This window comes from Silene latifolia, chromosome 10 (assembly GCF_048544455.1).
Source record: "Silene latifolia isolate original U9 population chromosome 10, ASM4854445v1, whole genome shotgun sequence".
In the NCBI taxonomy this organism is placed as follows: Eukaryota; Viridiplantae; Streptophyta; class Magnoliopsida; order Caryophyllales; family Caryophyllaceae; genus Silene; species Silene latifolia.
Window position 1 is genome coordinate 102,044,924 of NC_133535.1, and position 23,690 is coordinate 102,068,613.

The window sequence follows — 23,690 nt, forward strand, 5'->3', positions numbered from 1 at the left end:
GTTGACACATGTGGTAGAGGTTTCCCTTTATTCGTTTTGCCCATAAGCTCCACACTGCCAAAAATATCTTTTTTGTCCCATTTACTACATCCTACATTTAGCCTGTCCTTTGTCAAGCCAGTAGTCTTAGTTGTTGGGATTGTTACTTCGTTTTTGGTGGTAAATGCTCTTATTGAGATTTAGTTGGGAAAATGAAATGAAGGAGGAAAGAAAAAAAAAAGAACTGAAAAAGTTGAAAGAAAAAAGAAAAGAAAAAAAAAATGAAAAAAAAATGAAAAAAAAAGGGTTCTGTACTGTTTAAGCGGTCGATCGACTGGCATCATAGGTCGATCGACTGAGGTTCGAGAGAAAGAAAAGAAATCCATTTCGCATAATTCAAATCTTTATCTTATGGCGATTTTTGCTCCCATGTAGTACTCATATCTATTGGGGAGTTAGTTGATTACTTTTATACCTGGAGATTATGAGATTTGTGCTCGCTATAGCACCGTTTCATTTGTTTTGGAGCAAGAAGTTGGATGTTGCCATATGGTTCCGCTTTGGTACTAGCTTGATCACCTGTACCTCCACTTTTCCATAAATGTTTTGCCTCTTCTTACCCATACCTCACATATCCCATATATACCTCGGCATGTGTCATGGTCATTTGTTGGTTGGAATGCATATGTACGGTTGTAGAGATTACTTTCATATTAGATTGCAGGAATGTTCTTATAGGTCGTAGTTAGGTGAGTGTCACTACAAATGAATTCTTTCTATCTTTACATTATTCACCTGTGCTTATGAGTGATTTGAGCGACCCGTGAGAGTCCAATTTGATAAGTCTCTACAGTTGACGGTTCAGCAGTTGTTAACGACTACATAACTCGTTTGCATGATTCGCATTGCTAATTGATTGTTAATTATTGCATTAAATTGGTTTAGGCTTTACATGTTGCATTTCGCTCTGAGATTGAACTCGTTCCATTAGGTCATTAGATCGAGTCTAGTTCTTGCTTCGGGACAAGCAAGGGTTTGGTTTGGGGAAGTTTGATGCGTGTCTTTTATATGATGTTTTACATCCCATTTTACACGCATTTCAGAGCTCATTCATATAGTTTATGCTACATTTCTCCCTATTTCCGCCTACTTAGTATTTTTGTACATTATTGCGAAAATGTGAAGAATCCAGTGAAATCGAGCTAAATCCGTCCCCGAGTATCTGCGTATTGCATTTGACGTGAAGTATTCGCTTAAGGAACGAGCTTGGTGCGCAATCCAAGGCCCAAAAGACAAATCCACGAGATTATAGAAGTCAAGTAGCAGCTAAAGCGATCGATCGACCACTACCTTGATCGATCGACCAACTATCGAGGTTCGAAGCTCTTTGTACATCGCTAGTCGATCGATCGACCACCATGCTCAGTCGATCGACCACATCGCTGCTTCAGACGAGAATTAAAAGATCGAGGAACTTGAAGCCCATTATGTTTAGGTTTTAGGAATTATGTTACGTATACTTTCTATATAACGTAACCTAGTTTGACAGATACAGGCATCCAGTTTTTATTCAGAAATTTTACCAAGTTTCACATATAGTTCTTTAGAAATAATTAGGGTTCGAGATTATTTTCGGTATTGAATACAATTTGCTTTGTCATTCGGCTTTGTTCTTTTCCTTCGCAATTCACACGGTACTCTCTGGTTTTATTCTGTTATTTTATTTTCATTCATAGTTGTCAAATTGCTAGATCAGTTCCCAAGCCGAATTGCCATCTTTTGTTAATTGTTTATTTTATCGTATTAAGCATGAATTCCGTAGCTTTAATCCTTAATATTATTGTTGCCTTTAATTTCAGTATGAGTAGCTAATTTATTCGTGCTAGGATGCATGTAGGGGAATTGTAGTGTAGGCGGCAATATAATGAACACGGCCTGATACGCGTGTTGGTCGATCGACCGCCATACCTGGTCGATCGACTGACCACGTGAGGTTTTATTTTTGTTTTAATTGTTTTAATTCTTTATTCGACGAATCGAGTGCACACGACTAGTTGAATGCTTAGGATATGACTGACCCATTAGATCGAGAGATAGGGACAGTTGTTAGATCACCAATTAAAATGACTAAACTATGCTGAGATCGAAAGATAGGTAAAGTTTAGACCGTAAATCACTTTTCAGGACGAAAGTTAGTATTAGTGATATTAGGGACCTATAGCGAGATCGAAAGATGCTATTTGTTAAGAGTGGACCGAGAGGACCTCTTTATTTCCCGCCTCATGTGTTTGATTTAGACCTGTTTAGTACGCTGCCGCCAAAACTATAACGAACCGACCATCCTAGTACCTCTTTTTATACTTGATTTCATATATTTCATTAGCTTACATTTCTTTTACTGCTATTAGTTGTAGACCAAATCCAATCAAACCCCCACCTTATTGTTACCTTAGACCGAATTTAAACAACTAGAAATTACGTCTGCCTCTCTGTGGTTCGACCCGACTGCCGCTAGCTATAGTTGTAGTTGGAGATTATAAATTTATTTTTGACACCTCACGACGGGTATCAACGGTTTTAGGAAATGAAGACGGTTTTTGACCCGGACTCCAAATATACTCTAATTACTGCCAAAACGACCGTAATGACACCTAGATGACAACCAAGTGGTAGAAACAACTGTATGAGTTACCTTTTATTTACCGATTTACAAAACGTTATAAAATCGCGATATATGCTAAACATGCGGCCCAATCATCACTGTGTGTTTGGCGGAGGGTGTAGAAATGAGGTATCTACAGAGCCCCCACTTTGACTGAGGCTTGGACAAGGCGAAAGTCAAAGTATAACCTTCAGGTCAATCGAAAATTACAACCTGAAAACTATGGCGACGCGAGGCGGCTCAAGGGGCTGAGCCAAGGACCTGTCGTCGGGAACATTTTAGAGTCTGTCGACTATCGGGGATGGTCGTTTAAAGTCCATTAAATTACGCGAGGAAGCTCGCCAGCCATAAGAAGAAATCATACCTGAGACTTCTTTCCCGAGATGTTTCCGGAGGTGCGTAGGAGCTGAGGGTAAGACCTAAAAGATATGTCAGTATTATGCTAAGGTGTGGGGCCCTAAAGGAAAACATCGACGGGAAGGAGGCCAAATATAAGTTCAACCTAAGGGGAAACCAAGATTTGGGTTTAGGAACTCTAAGAAAAAGTGATCCTAAAGGATTATGATCCTAAGGGTAGAAGTGTACGAACTTTAAGGGAGCTTGGGAACCTAAAGAGCTGGTGTATGAAGATGGGTATATGAACCTAAAAAGACAGGCTGGTATGGGAACTTAAAGGCTTGTGAACATAAGAGAAATTTGGATCCTAAGGTTAAGTTTAGGAACCTACGGGGCTACCAATTCTTATTTTGAACGCATGCGTCTAAGCTTTATAAGGAAAAAATGAAAAGGTATGAGAACTTCAAAAGGATTTATGGGTTTATGAACCTACAAACATTTGGTATGAGAGCATGCAGGTTTACGAACCTAAGAGAAACTATTTTGGGATCTAAGAATCTAAGAGTATAAATCCTAACTTTGGGTTTACGAACCTAAAGAAGGAGGCTCTGGTTTGGGAACTTCTGGAGAACGACACCTTTGCTGAACTCCGTGAGGAAACAATAATATTGAGGGTAGCAGGACGTCGGTAGAAACTGCTGGGGAATCTGCTTGCGTCGGTCTCAAGCGAACTCTGGCAAAAACTTGAGGTTGAATCTGCTTTCGTCGGTCTCAAGCGAATCGTGCTTCCGAGAAACACGTGGGCTGTAAGCGGCAACGAAATCTCGCTGGGGAACACATCGACGATTAGGAACATCTTGATCGTCATGGAAGAAACCTTGAGCATCACTGTGAATACTGCTAGGGAATATATTTGACTGCCGTTGGGGAGAATGAAGACTTGGGCGAAGCCCCCACTTGGAGCGAGCACTGCTTTTGATACTTACCTGCATGGTTAGTAGCCACACAAGAATGCGATCTAATAAGAAAAAAAAATAGCACATAAACACATATGCACGTAAGCAATTATCACATGGATCTCGAATGAGGAAACACATAGGTTTGCAAAAGTTGTTTCTTTATAAAAGTTGTTTAAAACTCGCTCAAAGAAATTTGTCGTTTGTAATGCGTTATGCATATTCAAATGGGCTTTAAACACGTGACTGACGCAGACGTAGACCTACTAGGACGCGACAGGGGATGACTCTGACAGACTTTGCCTAAGTATGTGCAACCCCTAGCCAAGTATGGGTGACAACGCGTATAAGTTCTCAAGGTAGAAGAATTGCAAGAATGATGGGGACATATGAAGGTAAGGCATGGGCCGTGGATCAGCTGTCTACTTGGACACCCTTTGCCGTCGCTTGCTGTAAAAGAGACGCCTCTTGAGGCACGATAACTTGGAGAATTGATCTAAGACCTTTGTCATTGTCTAGACCGAGCACTAGCTTGGCTCAAATGAGACTCGAAGACCAAAAAAGAGGATGAAGGAAGGGTGGCATCTCGGAAGAGAAGCCCCAGGATGAGAAGATGACTCTAGACTTTGGTAAAAAAGAGACTAAGAAGCCCCCAGTAAAGAGGTAGAAATGGAAATTGCGGTTGAAAGGTTGAAATTGAGGTTGAAAGTTAATGTTTGAGGTGATTGATAATTGAGGTTAAAAGTTAAAAGTTGGGATGGTTGTGTCCATGAGGACTGCCTACGTATTCACGTGGAGTGAAATCAAACCAGATCGTAGTTCTGAGGTTTGGTTAATTTTTTTTTTTTGGGGGGAAAGTTAAGTATATTAGAAAAAACCAGAAGTTCAAGTATTACAATGTCTCATATATGCTTTGTATATCCAAAAAAATGAAACAATAAAAAAAAACTATAAAGACCGAAGCCAATCTCGATCATAATGGTGCAAGGTACTATCATTAAGCTTCTGAAATCTGTTCATTACCTCTGCAAGAATCTGTTGAATCAAAACTTCTGGTCTCTGCACATAGCCATTAAACCTTACCTCATTCCTCACCATCCAAATTCTATAAAATAGGGCCACATGACAAGCCCCCACAAACCTCCTTTGCAGTTTGGTTACACCTCTACCCTTGGAAAACCACACAATCAGATCAGGTAACTTGAATTGAACATGGACCTTCCTCTGCAGGAGACAAACACACAGCTTAGTATACTTGCATGAAGAGAACAAATGCTCATAATCTTCAGGAGCCTCACCACATATGTCACAGACATTAAGCACACTGATTCCCATACGAATCATTCTATCTTTGGTGAGGAGTCTTTTGTGCATAATTGCCCAAAAGATAAAAGATGTCTTTGGCATATTCAGAGTATTCCAGCAGATAAACTTCCAGGCCACTTTAGGCTGAGTACCCCTCAACCAGTCATACCCACCTCTAACAGTATAATCAGAATTCCCATTTAACCACTTATTATGTGTATAAGCTTGCTGGAATTTGATAATAGTAGATGCAATCTTCTTCCAAGTCCAAGTACAATCAGCAGGTGCAGTGTAATCAGACCAATCAAGATGTTTCATATAAACATGATTGACCCATCTAACCCAAAGGTGATCTTTTTTCTGAGCAAGCCACCATACATACTTACCAAGGAAAGCAATATTCCAGCTCTTAGAGTCCTTAATGCCTAAGCCACCCTCCTCTTTAGATGAGCAATAGATATCCCAATTAACATTTGGGGCTCTCTTATAATCAACTCCTCCCCCCCAAAGAAAGTTCCTGCAAATGGCATTGATTTTCTTGATAATCCTATTAGGAATTAAGAATATTGTAGCCCAGTACGTATGAAGAGAAGAAAGAACTGATTGGACCAGAATCAATCTCCCAGCATAAGAAATATGCTTATTACCCAAACTTCTAATCCTGGCAACTATTCTATCAGTCAGTTTCGTGCCATCATTTTTGGTCAACTTTTTTGCACTGATTGGTACCCCTAAGTACTTGAAGGGCAGTATGCCTTGATGAAAACCAGAGACATGGAGAATGTTATCAATAATTGTAGAAGAAACCCCATTGAAATAAATCTCAGTCTTGTCTTTATTCATGGTCAAGCCAGAAGCATGAGAAAAAATAGAAAAGCTCCTTAAAATCCACATAATAGATGATTCAGTCCCTTTGAAAAACATGAGTAGATCATCAGCAAATAGCAGATGATTTAACCTAGTATGACCACAAAGAGGATGGAATCTGAATCCATCTTGTTGAGATACCACTCCCAAGATCCTGGACAAGTACTCCATGCAAAGGGTAAAAAGAAGAGGGGACAATGGGTCCCCTTGCCTTAAACCTCTCTTGCCAGGGAAGAAACCAAAGTGACTACCATTAACAGCCAGAGAATATGTAGGTGAGGTAACACATGTCATAACCAACTCAATGAACTTCTGTGGAAATTTAAAAGCATGGAGCATTTGCTCTAAGAAGGACCATTCCACAGAATCATAAGGCTTCCTCAGGTCAATTTTGATCAAACACCTAGGAGAGGCAGACTTCCTGTTATACAATCTCACCAAATCCTGACAAATAAGCACATTCTCCACAATGTTCCTTCCATTCACAAATCCCCCTTGACTTTCATTGATAATAGAAGGCAAAATTTTATTAGGCCTACTACAAAGCACTTTGGCAATAACTTTGTACACAACATTACAACAAGCTATTGGACGAAACTCAAGCACACTAACAGGATTAGGAACTTTAGGAATGAGGGTAAGAGTGGTAGTGTTAATTTGCTTAAGGAGCTTACCAGTCCTAAAGAAGTCCTGAATAGCATCAACTGTCTTATCTCCAACAATCTCCCATGAGTCCTTGTAGAACTCACTGGTGTAACCATCAGGTCCAGGAGACTTCATACCAGGAATAGAGAAGAAGTTGGCTTTGATTTCTTCAGCAGTCACAGAAGATAAAAGAATTTGTTCATGATCCTTGGTAATTAAGTTGCCAGTCCTTACAGTAGGGAAATGGACAGGAGTTGTGACCTGATTTGTCCCCAATAAATCCCTATAATAGTTCAGAAAAGCAGCTTCAATATCAGGAGGATTAGTGCAAAGAATACCATCAGTCCCTCTAATATACATCACCCTATTCTGAATTTGCCTAGTTCTGATATGACTATGAAAAAATCTGGAATTTTCATCCCCAAATTTACTCCACTCAAGTTTGGCTTTTTGACAGAGAAATCTATGTTGAACCTGGGATAGATGTTTATAGTTCTTAGCAGCCTCACTCTCAGCAGCCAAAATGTGAAGATCATGAGGATTTTGATGCATTTGAAGTTGTAAATCCTCCAGGATAGCTTTAGCAACACCTACAGATTTTTTTATATCAGAAAATCTGTTCCTGGTTCAACTCCTTCAAAGGCTTTTTAAGATTTTTAAGTTTGCTAAAAAGCTGAAACATGAGAGTACCTTGCACATCCCTATTCCATTCAGTAGCCACAACCTCTTTAAAACCAGCATCCAAACTCCACATATTATAATATTTAAATTGAGGCCTCCTTTGATCCCTTACTTGTCTTCTATAACAAACACAAGGGTTATGATCAAACAACCCTTCAGGTAGGAAATGTGCATAGGCAGTAGGGTACAAATTCATCCAATCATCATTTATCAAGAATCTATCAATCCTAGAAAATTCCCTAGAAGCAGGGTCTTGCTTGTTGTTCCAAGTAAAGAAAGCACCTTGCCCCTTGATATCAGTGAGACCACAGTAATGGACAAAGTCTCTAAAATCAGAAATTTCATTCCAGGTCACATCTCTCCCTATTCTTTCATTGTAATGAAGTACATTATTAAAATCTCCATAGATACCCTAAGGACCAGAATATCTATCATGAAGTTCTTTCAAGTGAGCCCATAAATCAGACCTCTGATCCTCCTCATTGAAACCATACACCACACTAAACATAAACTGATCTCCAGTATGCATTTTAGTCACATGAGCAGTAATGACTTGAGCAGTAGTATGTAGAACATTGATACTAAAAACAGATGGATTCCAAATTAACCAAACTCTCCCCCCCCCCCCCATGATGAAAGCTATTATTATTAACTCCTTGCCAATGAGAGCCAAGATTATTTAAAATAGTAGCAAAATCTTGTAATTTAATCTTTGTTTCTACCAAACCAAAGAGACCAATATTATTCTGAAAAAGAAATTTTTTGACATCTAATTGTTTATTAGTCCCATTTATTCCCCTAACATTCCAACATCCAATATTATCCATGATTAACACTACCAGGTGGTTCCTCCTATCTCCCACTCAATTGTTGTTTACCCCCTGAGTTAATAGATACAACAGCTGCATTAGATTTTGAAGGAGATAACCTAGCACTAGGTTGCACATGTTCTTGCCTACTCACTTGTTGAAGCACAGAGACAGGTATCAAATTAGAGGAATTATGATACACTGGACCTCTAAAAGGTAATTTATTAACCACAGTATCAGGAACAGGTTGCTTGTTAGTCACAACTGGCTTTGGTCTCCAAACTTTCTGTGGTGGTTTAGGAGCAGGAACTTCAATTTTCCTCTTCTTACACATATCCATTGTGTGACCAATACCTTTGCAGGCACCACAGACAGTTGGCTTCCATTCATACTCAACCAATATGCTAACCTCTTGACCCTTCTCATCTTTGAAATACAACTTATCAGGGAATTCCTGACCCACATCAACCTCAACCAATAGTCTTGCATAACCTAACCTGGTCCTATACTCAGTAGCTTCATCCCTCTTGATAAATTTACCAATCAAGCCAACCAATTTCTCAAGACTAGATTTACCCCAAAATTTCAGAGGTAAGCCACATAAAGGAAGCCAGATAGGTACAGATTTGACTCTCTCCTTCACGAGACTCACTGATTCAGTCCAGGGTTTAACCACAAGAGGCTTGTTGTCATACATAGAAAAGCCTTGTTGCAGGACAAGACTCTGACATTCTTTTGTGGGAAACCTTACCAAAAACACACCATTGGGAAAAAAAGAAATCTTATCAAATTTATAGACCCCCCAAATTTTCTTAACAAAACCAGAGACCAACTCACGAGGAGGGTTACTACCTAAGACATAGCACACCACAACTGTGTCCCAATATTGAATTTCAGAGGCAACATCCTCTACAGTAAGTTGCAGGAGATTCGAAGAAGATGAAGCCACAGACGAAGAAACCCTAGAAGGAGAAGAACGTTTACCTGAAACTTCCGTCCATCCTTCCTCATCCCCAGGAGTCTCAGAAGCCTTAGTGGTAGCATCCACAACAGTCTCTGAAGGAACTTCTATAGCAGCCTCAGAGGAGACATCCACAGTCTCAGTAGACTCAGTGGGAGGTTCCTCGACAATTTCAATAATGGATTCCAAGTTAATCTCAGGGATACCCACCATTTCACTCATAGACTTAGTTTTCCTCGCGTCTGACGATTGTGGAATTGCAGTTTCAGACGAAGACGGTACTGGCAAATCCATATCAAGCTTATGAGCTTCACAACTAGTAAAAGAAAGTCAAACTTTAGCACGTAATCGATTTTTAGATTTAGATTGGGAATTTTTGTGATTTTTCTTGCCATTTTGCAATCAAAACCCTAGAAAGAAGAAGGAGCATCCTCTCTCTATTTTTTTTAACCAAACCATACTCGTAGTTCTGGTGTGTGCCTAAGCTATGCTGTCAGGACCTTAAAGTGCAAGGGTCACGAGGGTAATTTCCTTTGGTGACTCGAAGAACTGATTTGAGATAACTCCCTATGATCATCGACCAAAGAGGTATAATTAAGTTTGTAAAAAATTTACTTGTCATGTGAGCACACCTAAAAGTGGACCCTAAGGATGAATTGGGTATGTCCCGTTCTGAGTAGCAAAGTATTTGAAGACTCTGTATCTGGGTCAAGGTGAAACTGGATTGGATATTTGGGATATGGAGCTTGGAAATAAGAGCCTTTGATGAGACAAATCTCTGGAGCTTGATTTTGTGGAGTTTAGGCTTGATGGGATTATGGCTTGTAATATGGCTTGGAAACGGAGTCTCCTGGCTTGATGTAGCCTGAGCACATGAAGGTAGGTTAACTGATGCGGGATCAAGTTTCCATGTCTTGGCTCTAAAGGATGGGTATACTTGATGAGCTTGAGAGGATTCTCAAAATTTCTAACTATCTCCTTTTAACGGTCTCGGGAAGGACTTAGGGTGTGTGAAAGGCTAAGCAAGGGTGCTAGCTGACCATCTTCATTGGTGTCCTAATTCTACATAGACTTCAGCAGTATTCCGTTTAGCATTTGATTTTATACTCCTTCTTGATTCAGACTCAGATTTTTGATTTAGGTTTTTGAAGATAACTTTGACTTTGGATATCGACATTGACTTGCTTGGTTGAGACTTCTTCTTTTGACTATTTTGTCTTGGATTACGGGCATAACTGCGGCCTTGGATATTGATCTCGGTTATTTCTCTTAAGTGAGCCTTTGTCTTTGATCATGGCTCGTATCGTCTTGGATTTGCTTGCTACCATGGATTTGAGTCAGACTAGCACCTTTGGGTGTGAAATGGGTTGGTCTTTAGTAACACGGGTTGTTTATTGTGGGGAATGGGCTTGCCTTCCATCATGGATTATTAACAAGGGAGATGGTCTGGATTCGTCCTAGAATCTCTTGAGATATGCTCGTACTAAACTAGGGTTATAGCAAGGTTTCTATTGCCAGACATGGAATAGGTAAGGAAAATGAACATGGATTTTCAGGTCCTCGATCTACAACTAGGAATGGAACTTTATTTAAGTGTACTCACATTGACTCGGCATGCGTTGTTTATTTTAAAATGTCTCAAATCAATTCTCGTTGTCACAGAAAATGGTAAAGGAAAAGAAGAATAAGTGGATTGAAAATTGTACTTTTATTGAAATGAATAATGAATGTATTTAACATAGACTCGAGAAGACATGTGACTCATGGGACAGCCCCAAGGTTGTCACTAGGAATAGAAATGGACACAAAGAAAGATACTAGAACAATTATTGGAAAGAAAGCTTAGGACTCGGACTCGGACTTTGACGCGATCTTAGTTCCAGACTCGTAATTATCGGCCCATGCTTGAACATTTTCTCTTCCAGCAATTGGCTTCGGCATCTGACTTTGAGCATTCACCCATTTGAGCACCTCGTCCTCATCATTGGGAACACTGGAAGGATAACAGTCAAGAAGAGTTTCCTGATAAGTAGTACATCCATGAGGATTGCCTAACTTGTCGTGTGGCTTAAAGATTGAGAGGGACAATTTCCCGCTTTCGATCATATCCTGAACGACATGTTTTAATTTGAAACATTTCTCTATATCATGCCCTTTTCCCCTGTAATACTGGCAATGGGCATTACTATCCCAGAATCTAGACTTCTTTTCTGGATCTGGTGTAGGACCGATAGGCTTCAACATTCGTCGCTCCATGAGTCTCTGAAGGGCATTAGCGTATGTAATAGCAATGTTGGTAAATTTCCTAGGAGGTGTATTCTTCTTGTTGGAAGCCTTTGTGAATGACCTTGGAGAGTTGTTAGGTTTCTTTGACGAAGGCTCCATGAGGTTGCCTTTCTTGATTTTGATTCCTGGATGAGAAGAACTAGGAATAGATTGCTCACTTTTTGCTTTCTCCTTAGGACTGCGAGGTTGAGGGTTTGCCAGGACACTTTCCATCTTGAGAGGTTGGGCATCAAGCTTCTTACCCATTTCAGCAAACTGGTTCTCCATGTTGGAAAGCCGAGAGTTTAGGTTATCAATGACTCCCTCTATCTTGGAAAATTGACTGTTGAAGGCAATGGAAAGCATAAGCATTCGACTTTGGATATCGTCGTCCTCGAGGGCATTGATTTCTTTGTTATCATGAGGAGCAAGGAGGTGAAAACAATCTAGGAATGATTCTTCATCATGTTTAGTGCTGCTAGACCCAAGAGGGTTGATCTTCTTGGATTGCTCGACAGAAGGTGGCACTGGAAGCTTGCCCTCTTCGATCATATATTGGATGGTGTGTTTTAAGAGAAAACACTCTCTAATATCATGGCCTCTACCTTGGTGATATAGGTAGTATTTGTTACCCTTCCATAGGTTCACCTGCATCTCTAAAGGTGGATCCGGAGTCGGACCTATTGGATGTAGCTTACCATGGGCAGAGAGTCTCTTCAAAGCATCGGCATAAGACATGCCTAAATCAGAAAGCACCCTTTGATGCCTCCCAGGTTTACTTTCGGTTTTCTTCGGCTTTCTAGAACGACAGTTATTGCAAGAGGTAAGCTTTGGACGACCTAGACTAGAGGTTTCTCTAGGTGGCGTGTTCTTTTCCACTATCCCATTTTCAAGGGTGAGGACGCGAATGCTCAAATTTTCCACTGTAGCTTGAACTCGCAGGACCATGGCATAAACGTTTTGGAGAGACACGGTGATTGTGGCTTGAGCTACTTCGTAACTTTGCTGACTGACGGAACTTGCTGGATTCCTACTCGACAGAAATGACGCACATTACAAATCGATTCGACATGGGATCACACATACTAAGGCAATAATCAACGAACACAGGAAGGGACAAGTAACTACGAGGATAAGACGACAAATCTAGACGTCGACTTGTGAATTCATGAAATGTCGTGAGCGACTTCTCGTGTTTGAATTCACGGTGCTTGACTTTAATTTAGAATCGAGTGTTGACTTTGATGGAGTGACCCTTATGGCTGACCTTATTGACGGGATTGATGACACGTGTTGATTCTAGACTCGGGTATAAGTGTAGATACCCGAGGTGTGCTTATAGGTGTTAATAAGTCTTTTGTGTATGACTTGGGCACGTGCGACTCAAGGTGTCGGAAATGTTTAGATCCTAACTGAATTGGGGCATGGGGGTCCAAAATGACGGCGTGACGCCTTAGGACTTGGCTTGAATTTGAAAAGACCAAAATGTAAAGGAAGACGGGTTCATGACTCGACAGAGTTCCGACTAGGACATAGTCGGTTTGAATTTTGACTCTAACTTAGCCCAATTGAATATACACATTTATATTTACATGGTTTGAAAATATTTTAATTTAAAACTTTTTTTTTTTACTTTTTTTTTTTATTTTGTTTTGAGAATTTACGAAGGATTTCATTTATGGAAACTTTAAAATTGGATAGAATTTTGAAAATTGATTTTTAGAGAAAGTGGAAAGGTAATGGATTTTATTTTACAAAATTTTGTCATGGTTTTGTTTACAAATGGGGATCACGCATATGATACAAACATAAATATGAGCATTATAACGGTATGCCGAGTGCATTTAAAGGGTTTTGGCTTTAAAAGGTGGGTTGACATACCAAGCAATCAAACCCTGGTCTGTGGAGAGGTCCGTGCCAAACAAGGGTAAGGTCGGTTCCTAGTCCATTTCCTCGAGTAGTGAAAGCCCTTGATACAAATAAGAGTATGTACCACGGTATGGTTGACGTCAATCGCTATCTATCCTTAGGCCCAGATAAGAATTTGGACCGTCCAGACGGGACGATTGGTCGAATAGGTTGGGTTAAGCCTAGGAAGGCCGAATAAAACGACCTAAGAAGGTTGAGTAATGAAAACCGACCACTGTCTCGTATAAACTATTCCCTAACCTCGTTCAAGTTTCACCCTGGGTAACACGTAAGTGTATCATCCCCAGCGGAGTCGCCAAACTGTGGACATGGGCCACCCGCGGCGCGCGCGGAAGCGCATTTGTGAATGTTTAAGGCGACGTCACTTTTCTCACGGAACCGTGGATAGCCAAAGCACGTCATGGGCCATTACCGATTTGTGAGGCATTAAAACCGGTGAAAGGTTGAATAAGCCTGCATTTGTGGATTCGCCACCAATTTTATGGGAAATTGGAACCGTTCGAATACCTCGTGCCATGTCAAGACACAAAGTAGTGACATGAACACTAAGAACTAAAAGAAAAGGAAATAAAAGAAAAGGAAAAATGGAAAAATGGAAAATAAGGAAATTAATTAAAACTGACAAAAATAAATTAAAAGATTTAAAATATAGCTAAATAGGTGATAATACGAATAATAGTCGATTAATATATACACTACGTCAAAACGGGAATGAGTTCAGGGGCAGAAGCCAGCCTAGAACATGCGCAACAATGGGTGCGTCCTCTGGAAGAGGCGCCTCACCCACTGCGTTTGTTCCGGGATGGGTTCTGACTGTGAAAGTCAGACTCGGTTGGTTGTTACGGTTGATTGTTATAAAAAATTGATTTTTCATGTTAATGATTACACCCGAATGCTAAATATTAAGAATGAATTTGATGTGACCATAATTACGCATATTTAGCCCCCGAATTAGTCTTGTTCCCATGCTTTTTAGTGCATATTTGGGTCATTTATTGTCTTTAGTTCTTTGTTTTGCATATTCTTTGAGATTTTGATCCCTTGGTAGGAAAGGAGTGCAAATCTTGCATTTTCATGGCAAAACGAGACTAAATTGATTGAATTCAATGACCAAGCATCAAGGAGAGACAAGATTAGAAGGCCTTTGTACATGTTAGGCCTGTAAATCCGCAGACCACCCTGATCAGCATAGCATCTAAACCTGACTGCCAGGCTCTCAGGGTGCCAGGCTCTCAGGGCACATGAAGTTAGGCGCCAGGCCATGGAGAAGACAACAGTCCAAATATCAGGACAATATTTGACCATATCCGCGTATATTAATTGAAATAAATACGCAGCATTAAGTATGAAGATTGTGCAGTAAATATGGTAATTAAGAGGGAAATATTTAGCAATTATTACCAGCAATTATGGAGAATATTCAGCCTTCAATGCTTGATCATGCAGCCGTTCAAGATAGGAAGCTATATAAAGAACACTTGAGAGATATGAAGAAACACATCATTCATACGCAAGAAGATATACACATATTACATATAAATACAAGCATTGTTGTTATCGTAAGAATATTCTCTCAAATCATATAGTGAAATCCTCTCCTGGCTTGGTGCCCGTGGTTTTTTCCCATTCAAGGGTTTTCCACGTACAAAATTGTTTGTCTTGTTATTTTTGTTATCTTGTTTACAGCTTAATATCGTACCCTATCAACCTGACCAGAAATCTAATTAGAGCTAGTTAACCCTGCACAATATCACCCTGACCTGATTTCGCCTTGCGCAAAATCCACCCAAAACAATTGGCGCCCACCGTGGGGCATCTAGCTCTTTAATCCTTTTTTCTTATCTTACAAAAACTTAAAAACCTACAAAAATGGCCCAACCCACCGTTGAAGATCAATTGAATGCAGCTCTCTAAAAAATCGCTGAGTTGGAAAGCCTGAAAGAAAAAGTGGCCCAAATCGGCGAAATCCCTGCAACCGAAAGAATCAATCACCACGAAGCAAAGATTGGAAAAAACCCAAGGGGCAGGCTCTAGATTCCAACCAGGAACCCCATTTTCATCAATCATCAAAAACATTGATTTTTCCAGTTTTGGGAGCCTAAATACTCCTAAAATCACTAACGTAGATGGTGATGAAGAGCCGAAAAATGATGATAAACCTGATGAATCTGCAGCGGCTATCATGATGGCGATAGTTCAGAGATCAAGAAACTCAATGAAAAATTTGACAAGATACCAGGAGTACCGCCGGATGGAAGAAGTCGCCCGACAATATCTTTGATTCACCCTTCATAGACGAAATAGCCAAGGTAGACCTACCAAAGAAGTTCACAATTCCATCCATGAGGGTCTATGATGGAACCACGGATCCACAAAATCACGTGGCTCTTTACAAGCGAAAGATGTTGGCTGCATCCATTCCTAGCGAATTCGGACAAGTTTGCATGTGTAAGGGGTTTGGAACGACCCCGACCGGCCCCGCCCGCAATGGTACATCAACCCGCCATCGCGATATCCACTCCTTTGCCAACCTGATTAACGGTTTCAACCAAAGAATTCGCAAGTAGCGGGGAGTTGGAGAAACGATCCAAGAACCTTTACCGAGTTACACGAAGCCCGACGAAACTCTCGGGACATTCCTTGCAAGGTTCAACAAAGAAAAAGTATCTATACCCAGATGTGACGTTGGAACAAAGAAAGGAGGCATTTAGACAGGGGTTACTACCACATAGTGACTTATACAGTGAACTCACTAAGTATCCCTGCCACACCTTCGAAGATGTTCAAGCCAAGACCCTTGCCTTCATCAGGCTGGAAGAAGATAAAAGCTACAAGCTTGGATCACCCAGTGGACCAAGGGATCATGAAAAAAGCAATAGGAAAAGCAACAGAGGGAACAATTACAGACCTACTCCATATTCCAGGCCAGATCAGTCAGAAGTCAACCTGACTCATGAGTATCAAGGTAAGGCTAAGGTTTATCCACCTATCTCCGACCATAACTTTTGTGTTGATATTGTAGGATTGATCCAGAGGCTTGACAACATGGGAACAGCTGTAAGATGGCCCAGGAAGGTAGAAAATCCAAATCCCAAAAGAGACAATTCAAAATGGTGCGAATTCCACATGGATATTGGACACACCACGGATGATTGTTTCACTCTGAGAAAGGAAGTGGCCTACTTGCTGAGATCAGGATACTTAAAAGACCTGATCAAGTCAAAAGGCAGGAATGCAAACAAGGATAAAGAAAATCAGGAGCACAAGCAGGATCGCAGCCTCCCTCCACCACCACCACTCTATGAAGTAAAATTCATATCAAAGGTTCGAGAGATTTGTGGCCTGACAAGCTCGGCGGCAAAAAAGATAGCCAGGACACCGAGGACCGTGTCACCCCGCAAGCCGGATCTGTTCCAACAATCACTTTCAATGATTGCGACCTGGTGGGCATCCCGATGTTCATCACGATGGCCTGGTCATTTCTATGCGATCGGAACAGACCACGAAGAAGGATCCTGGTAGATGGAGGCAGCTCAGTAAACCTGATCATGCTTGACGTACTGAAAGCCATGAAGATAAACGAGGATCAAATCACCAAAAAATCCAGCGTCCTAGTAGGGTTCAGTGGTGAAACCAGGAGCACTCTAGGAGAGATCCACCTCCCAACCTATGTGGAGGGAGTCCCATCCTATGAAAAGTTTGGGATCCTTGACTGCTTGTCATCCTACAACGCCATCCTGGGCAGACCCTGGATTCACAATGTCAAGGCCGTACCATCAACCTATCACCAGTGCATCAAGATACCAACAGACTGGGGCATAGCCACAAACAAAGGGGATCACAAGACAGCCCAAGAGTGCTACACAGCAGCCTTGAAGCCTTCTAAGGCAGGTAAGTCCCTGGCATAGCAATTACAGTACCCTATCAGGAGCACGTATGTAGCACCTCCCAGAATGGAAACAGACAAGGTAATTCTAGACCCTGAGTACCCTGACAGGTATGTTTTAATAGGATCTGACGCGCCGGATAATGTCGGCCCGAATCGGGTAAAATTCCTTAAAAATAAATCATCTTGGTTTGCTTGGTCACATTTTGATATGACCGGAATCGGTCTTGATATTATTACTCATAAGCTCAATGTTGACCCATCTTTTAAGCCTGTGCGGAGAAAAGGCGCAAATTTTGCAATTTGAAGAAACACCATAATAAATGAAGAAGTATAAAAACTCTTGGATATGGGGATGATTAGGGAAGTAATGTACCCTGAGTGGTCAAGCTAACGTAGTTGTTATGCGAAAAAAGAATGGAAAGTGGAGAGTCCGTGTAGACTACACCGACTCAACAAAGCTTGCCCTAAAGATCCATTCCCTCGCCTCATATTGATGCCATGGTAGACGCAACAACAGTCACGAAATGTTGACATTCATGGATGCTTCCAATGGATTCAATCAAATAAAGATGCACCCTGCCGACCAGGAGAGTACTGCGCATTCATTACAGACCGAGGCATATCTTTGTTACACCGCCATGCCTTTCGGCTGAAGAATGCGGGGGCAACGTACTCAACGCACGGTCAACATGATGTTTAAAGACCAGATAGGTGACATTATGGAAGTATACATAGATGACATGGTGGTGAAATCCAAGAATGCAGAAGATCATGTGAAGCACCTAGAAATAGCATTTGAGATATTAGAAAAATATAACATGAAGCTGAACCCTACAAAGTGCCACTTTGGGGTCTCTGCAAGCAAATTTCTTGGATATATGGTCACAAAGAGAGGCATAGAAGCAAGCCCCCAACAGATAAAGGCCATCCTGGAACTACAAATCACCCAAGTCTCAAAGGATATCCAAAAATTGACAGGCCGGGTAGCTGCCCTGAACCGCTTTATATCAAGATCTTCTGAAAGATGCAAAATATTCTATAACTTACTCAGGAAAAATAAACAATTCTAGTGGACGGACGAGCATGAGGCAGCTTTCCAGGATCTAAAATCCTATTTATCATCTCCACCCTTACTGGCTAAACCAGAAAAGGGAGAACCTTTGTCAGTATACCTATCTCGTGACCGACACAAAGAATCGCTGCGATCCTGGTGAAAGAACAGACGGGCAAAGAACATCCGTCTACTATGTAAGTAAAAGCCTGCTAGATCTTTGAGTTGAGGTATGGACTACTTGAAAAATATGTTTTAGCATTGATAATGTCATGTACCAAGTGAGACCTTATTTTGAAAGTCACCCAATTATAGTCGACCAATTTACCAATAAAATCATCTGCGTAAACCTGAACTTTCAGCAGGATGGCCAAATGGTCAAGACAGATTAGCACATATGACATCTCCTTTGAACCCGGGCGCGATCAAATCGCAGGCCCTAGCAGACTTTGTGGCTGACTTCAGCCCTAACCTGGAACCAGACCTAATAAAAGAGGTCAACCAACTAGAAAATAAAACCCTAGACCAAGAATGGACCTTGTTCATAGATGGGGCATCCAATGCCAGGGGGACAGGGTTAGGATTAGTACTTAAATCACCCCAGGGAGATGTAATAGCTCAGTATAAGTCATGAGTTCAAAGCTACCAACAACGAAGCAGAATATGAAGCCCTGATAGCAGGCTTAAACGTATGTCTAGACCTCGGTGTTCAAAACCTAAAGGTAAAAACTGATTCACTCTTAATTGCCAATCAAATAAAGGGAATTTATACGGCTAAGGATGCAAAAATGATTTCGTATATAGAATATGCAAAAAACCTTACCGCTAAATTTCCTTCATTTGATATCGATCAAATACCTAGAGACCGAATACCTGTGATGCTCGCCACCTAGGTTCAAACTTTACCCCGCTTGTTTTTGATAAAATACCAATTGTGCACTTATTAGAGCCGACCATCAACAAACCTTAACAGTCAACCCCACAATCGGACAAGAAACTCTTGGACTAAACCTTATTATGATTGGTTTCTCCGAGGAATACTACCTCAGGGAAGACATGAGGCAAGGGCCTTTAGAATTAGAGCTTCATCTTATGCTATCATCAATAACACCTTGTTCAAGAGATCGCAGGATGGACCCTACCTGAGATGCTTGGAGCCTGATGAAGCCAAGCTAGTACTTCAAGAAATACATGATGGACACTGTGGCAATCATAAAGGAGGAAAGAGCCTGGCAAGTAAAGTTCTCGGATGACAAAGCTACTCGGCCTACGCCGAGGGTGATCGCTGGAATACTCTTCGAAATGCGAAGCTTGCCAAATCCATGCACCAATCATACATCACCATCCGAACTCCTTCATTCAATTTCCGCGCCCTGGCCATTTATAAAGTGGGGCATGGACATTGTGGGAAAACCGCACAGTAGCTCCAGGACAAAAAGTCTTCATGTTAGCCATGACCGATTACTTCTCCAAGTGGATCGAGGCCGACTCTTACAGCAAGTAACCGAAAAAGAAGTAATATCTTTCATCGACAAACATTATTTGCGAGATATGGAGTCCCATCGAAATAGTATGTGACAACGGAACTCGGTTAAATGTGGGGAAAAGGACCTAAGCATTCTGCCAAGAATGGAATATCAACCTGGTAACATCAACCCCTGGATACCCAAAAGCTAATGACCAGCAGAGTCAAGCAACAAGGTAGTCATAAGTCGCCTAAAAAAGAAGCTGAAAAGAAGACGAGGCGGATGTGTCAAGAACTTCCATTAGTACTATGGGCGACATGACGACTCAAAATCGCGAGGCCAAACACCTTACTCCCTGGTGTATGGTCGCGAAGCCGTCATCCCCGCAGAAATACGAGTACCAACATCCAGATCCAAATGAACAACGTTGAAACAAACAAAGACCGATGCAAGATAACTTAGTCCCGACGAAGAACTAAGAGACGCCGCCAAAATCGGATGGCATCATATCAACAAGCAGCGATTGCCAGACATACAATAAAAACGTCGTGGTCGGGTCTTCAAAGAAGGAGACCTTGTCCTACGCAAAGTATTTCCAAATAAAAAGGAAAAATCAGCGGGCAAGCTAGCTCCCACATGGGAAGGCCCTTACTTAATTGATTCAATTGTTGGACAAGGAGCATACAGGCTCCAAACACTAGAAGGGGAAATGATCCCAAGATCCTGGAATATAACTCATTTAAAACTATTCCATATGTAAAGATTAGATCAAAGCTACGATCAGTACAAATTCAATCACTACTCAACCTGATGTGCTATGTGATGAACTACATGCTTTATATGACTTGTCCGTATTTTATACCCGCTCAACTAACCCATCTATTTACCTTTTTGAATCCTGAACAATTATACATGATAAAAGATTATACGCATAAATATTCGGGATTGAGGGCTACTCTACTATATATTCCTGAAACAAAAATTTTGCACTTAATTGTGCCTAACGAGTTGGTAACCACCACCGGATACGAAAAAAGTCGAGACCAATCGTGCATGAAATAATTGCTTGACTCGACTAGGTTTATCGCCACGGATAACAACCGGCTGGACGCAAGAAGACGGTGCAAGGGTGTGTTATCCCGACCATCATCCTAAAATGCCCTCTCGACAAAGCCGAATACCAAGCCCTCCACCAGGGCAGGGACATAAGCCCTCCTGACAAGCCGGATTTCCCACCCTTTCAACCATTATAGCAAAAAACTATACTTGGTTAAATACTCATGACAAAGACTGAAACGAAATGTACAGGTTATTTAACCAGAATAATGTGCAAATCATGCAAACAAAATATTTGACAGGTCCAACAGGGTGAAACTCACAAATCAAGCAAAGACAAAAGTGAAATCAGCCAAAAGAAGGCCATCATGTCTATATCAATAAACCCTTACCCCCTGGGGCAAAGGTGCCAAAATATTCATAAAGGCTAGGGAGAGCCCCCCTGACCCAAAACAGGAAAACGAAAATAATGTTTGTCCAGGGACATCCCCCCTGGATGGGCCAAAATACCAACTGAGAATTAAAAAATATTACTGCTTCTCCTCAGAAGCAGCAGCACCAACAACTTGCTCCCCACTCTTAGCCGGCTCAGCCTCAACGTCCTGCTCCCCTGGAGAGTCAACCTCCTGTTCATTCTCCAAATTATGCAGGTCAGGATACTTCGAAGCAGCAAAGGCCATCTCAGCTGCGAGGTCCCATTTTGCCCTGGCCTCGACAGGCTCCGACATGGCAGCCGCCCTTCCCTTGATGTAGAAATAGAGGGAGGCATCATCTAACTTGAACTCCAAGTCATCCCTCTCCTGGGTAAGCTCTTCATTCCTATCCAGGGCTTCCTGCAACAACCGCTTACTTGAAGTCCGCCTCGCCTTAGCAAGATCCCTCTCACCGCACCCTTGTCAAATCAGCAGTCTTGGCAGCCAAGTCAGCCCTTGCAAATTCCAGCTCAGACTTCAACCTATCATAATCTGATCTCATCAGATCGATCCTGGCTACCAAAGAAGTAGCCTGATAGGCATTATGGAGATAGGTCGCGACACCTTGACCAAAGACAAGAAAAGTATGAGTAACTTGTACCAACAATAGAAGACTACCAAAAACAAAACACATGGAAATGATTCCAACATACCTCCCTCACAGCAGCCAGGGCACCAGCCAAGAGGCTGACTGAATGATCCACTGAAGCAACTGCCTGAGTAGCAGTCTCAATAGGGTCAAGGGTGAGCATGACATCTGATTTCGAAGCTGCATAGTCCCTAATTTTGACCCTAGCAGCCTCCATATTATCCAACCTGGCTCTCACCTCCCTGACCGGGGCAGAAACGTCAACATCCTCAATCCTCCTTTTAAAATGCGAACTTGTTTCAAAGAAGCGCAGCAGCGTAGTACTAACCTTGGCAGCATCAGACTTCTCAGCCAAGTCTATAACATGCTCAGTATCCCCACTCCCCTGGGGACCTTCCTCCTTGATTTTCGCGAGCCTGGCTGAAAGGTCAGCCATGCCAAACCTGGCAAGGCGAACAGACGACCTGGTAGCTGCAACACGAAATACTATATCAGCAATACAAACAAAACATTATCAGGAAGCCCAGGTAAAAAGAAAGGAAGAATTAAAATAGACTTACAAACTGAGGTACGCACCAAGCACTCCCTAACACTTTAGCCACCATGGGAGCCCCGTCAGCCTTCAAACAGCGAGGAAGATGACCAACCCCGCAACAAAGAGGCCAGGACCTCTCCAAAGGAGGAATATCAAGGAAAGCGAAAACATTGGGAGTAGGATACTCGGTTTGATAACCCGATCAAACTCAACCACACATAAAAGGTATGACTTATTATTTTTTTCATTCTTTCACTAACGAAAAAGACATGCGGTCAAAGAAAGAAACCAAAAGACTCACCACCACACAGCCTCATGATTCAAATACGCCAGTCGGACCCACAGATTGGTCTTGACAAACATATAGCCAAGAAACCCGGCCCTTATCATGGCCACTGTCTAAATTTCTCGAAGGGGAGTAGTTGACGGCCCGACCTTAAAACTTATACGGCCAGGATCGTTTGTTTTAATAGCATAACAGGTCTTCAAGTCATCAAGAGAAAAAGAGACATTGTGTTTTTTACAGAGGTTCTCAATAGAACATACAACTTTCCACACCATCGGCATTAATTGATAAGAGGGAACACCAATCTCCTTAATAACCTCAACCATAAGAGGAGAAAAAGGAAGCTTACAACCTGCCCTGAAGGCCCAGTCGTGGATGCAAAACCAACCAGGACAAGCCCAGTCAGCCCTGATAGGAGAATTCTCAGGGATCCAGACTTCAGCATCAGCAGGGATAATCCCCTTATCCTTCAAAATTTTCTCGAACTCAGGCTTCAAGCGGTTTGTAGGAGACTGATCCTCATTTAAAGCCTTGGTAGGCTTGAATTGAAAAGCGCCATGAGATATTGAAATCATCTCCAATGGAGGATCACTTGACTTATCTACTGCGGGAGATGGAGCAGCAGAAGAAGCAGGTAGAGTTTCAGAAGAAACTTCCTCAGGATTCTGAGGAGGAGGAGGAGTAGCAGGAACCGCTGCCATGGTAGATTATTTCTTTGCAGCCATTGTTTGAAGAATTATGGAAGATTGATTAAGAGATTTGGGAAGTTGAGAATTAAGAAAACAAAAGAGAAAGAAAGTTAAGAGAAAGAAGACGAAGAAATTATGTTGATGAGTTCAAATTAATGAAGCACCCAAGTATTTATAGCAAAGAAGATTAGGGTTTCAAATTGCAAAATAATTAAGGAAGTTACAAGAAATAGACCACGCGTCGTCATTGCGATAAAAAAA

The 23,690-nt window shown here is 41.6% G+C and overlaps 1 protein-coding gene across 1 annotated transcript; it reads right to left on the reverse strand.

The window, feature by feature from the left end:
• Window positions 1-4,881: 4,881 nt before the first annotated feature.
• Window positions 4,882-23,441, reverse strand: LOC141607978 (uncharacterized). Its single transcript, XM_074427327.1, has 7 exons — window positions 23,333-23,441; window positions 22,248-22,390; window positions 21,744-21,805; window positions 8,310-9,517; window positions 7,899-7,983; window positions 7,441-7,799; window positions 4,882-7,340 (listed from the first exon to the last, which is right to left on the reverse strand). The coding sequence occupies exons 1-7, from the start codon at window positions 23,439-23,441 to the stop codon at window positions 4,882-4,884; spliced, it is 4,425 nt and encodes a 1,474-aa protein (XP_074283428.1).
• Between the last annotated feature and the right edge of the window lie 249 nt (window positions 23,442-23,690).

Excerpts from the sequence above, each read along its gene's own strand:
- LOC141607978 (XM_074427327.1), bottom strand. The coding sequence starts at position 23,441 with ATGGCAGCGGTTCCTGCTACTCCTCCTCCTCCTCAGAATCCTGAGGAA. Across the intron at positions 22,391-23,332 it reads TCCCGCAGTAGATAAGTCAA|CTACCAGGTCGTCTGTTCGC; the intron begins GTGATCCTCCAT and ends TTCGTGTTGCAG. Across the intron at positions 9,518-21,743 it reads GCTGATTTGACAAGGGTGCG|TTGTGAAGCTCATAAGCTTG; the intron begins GTGAGAGGGATC and ends TTCTTTTACTAG.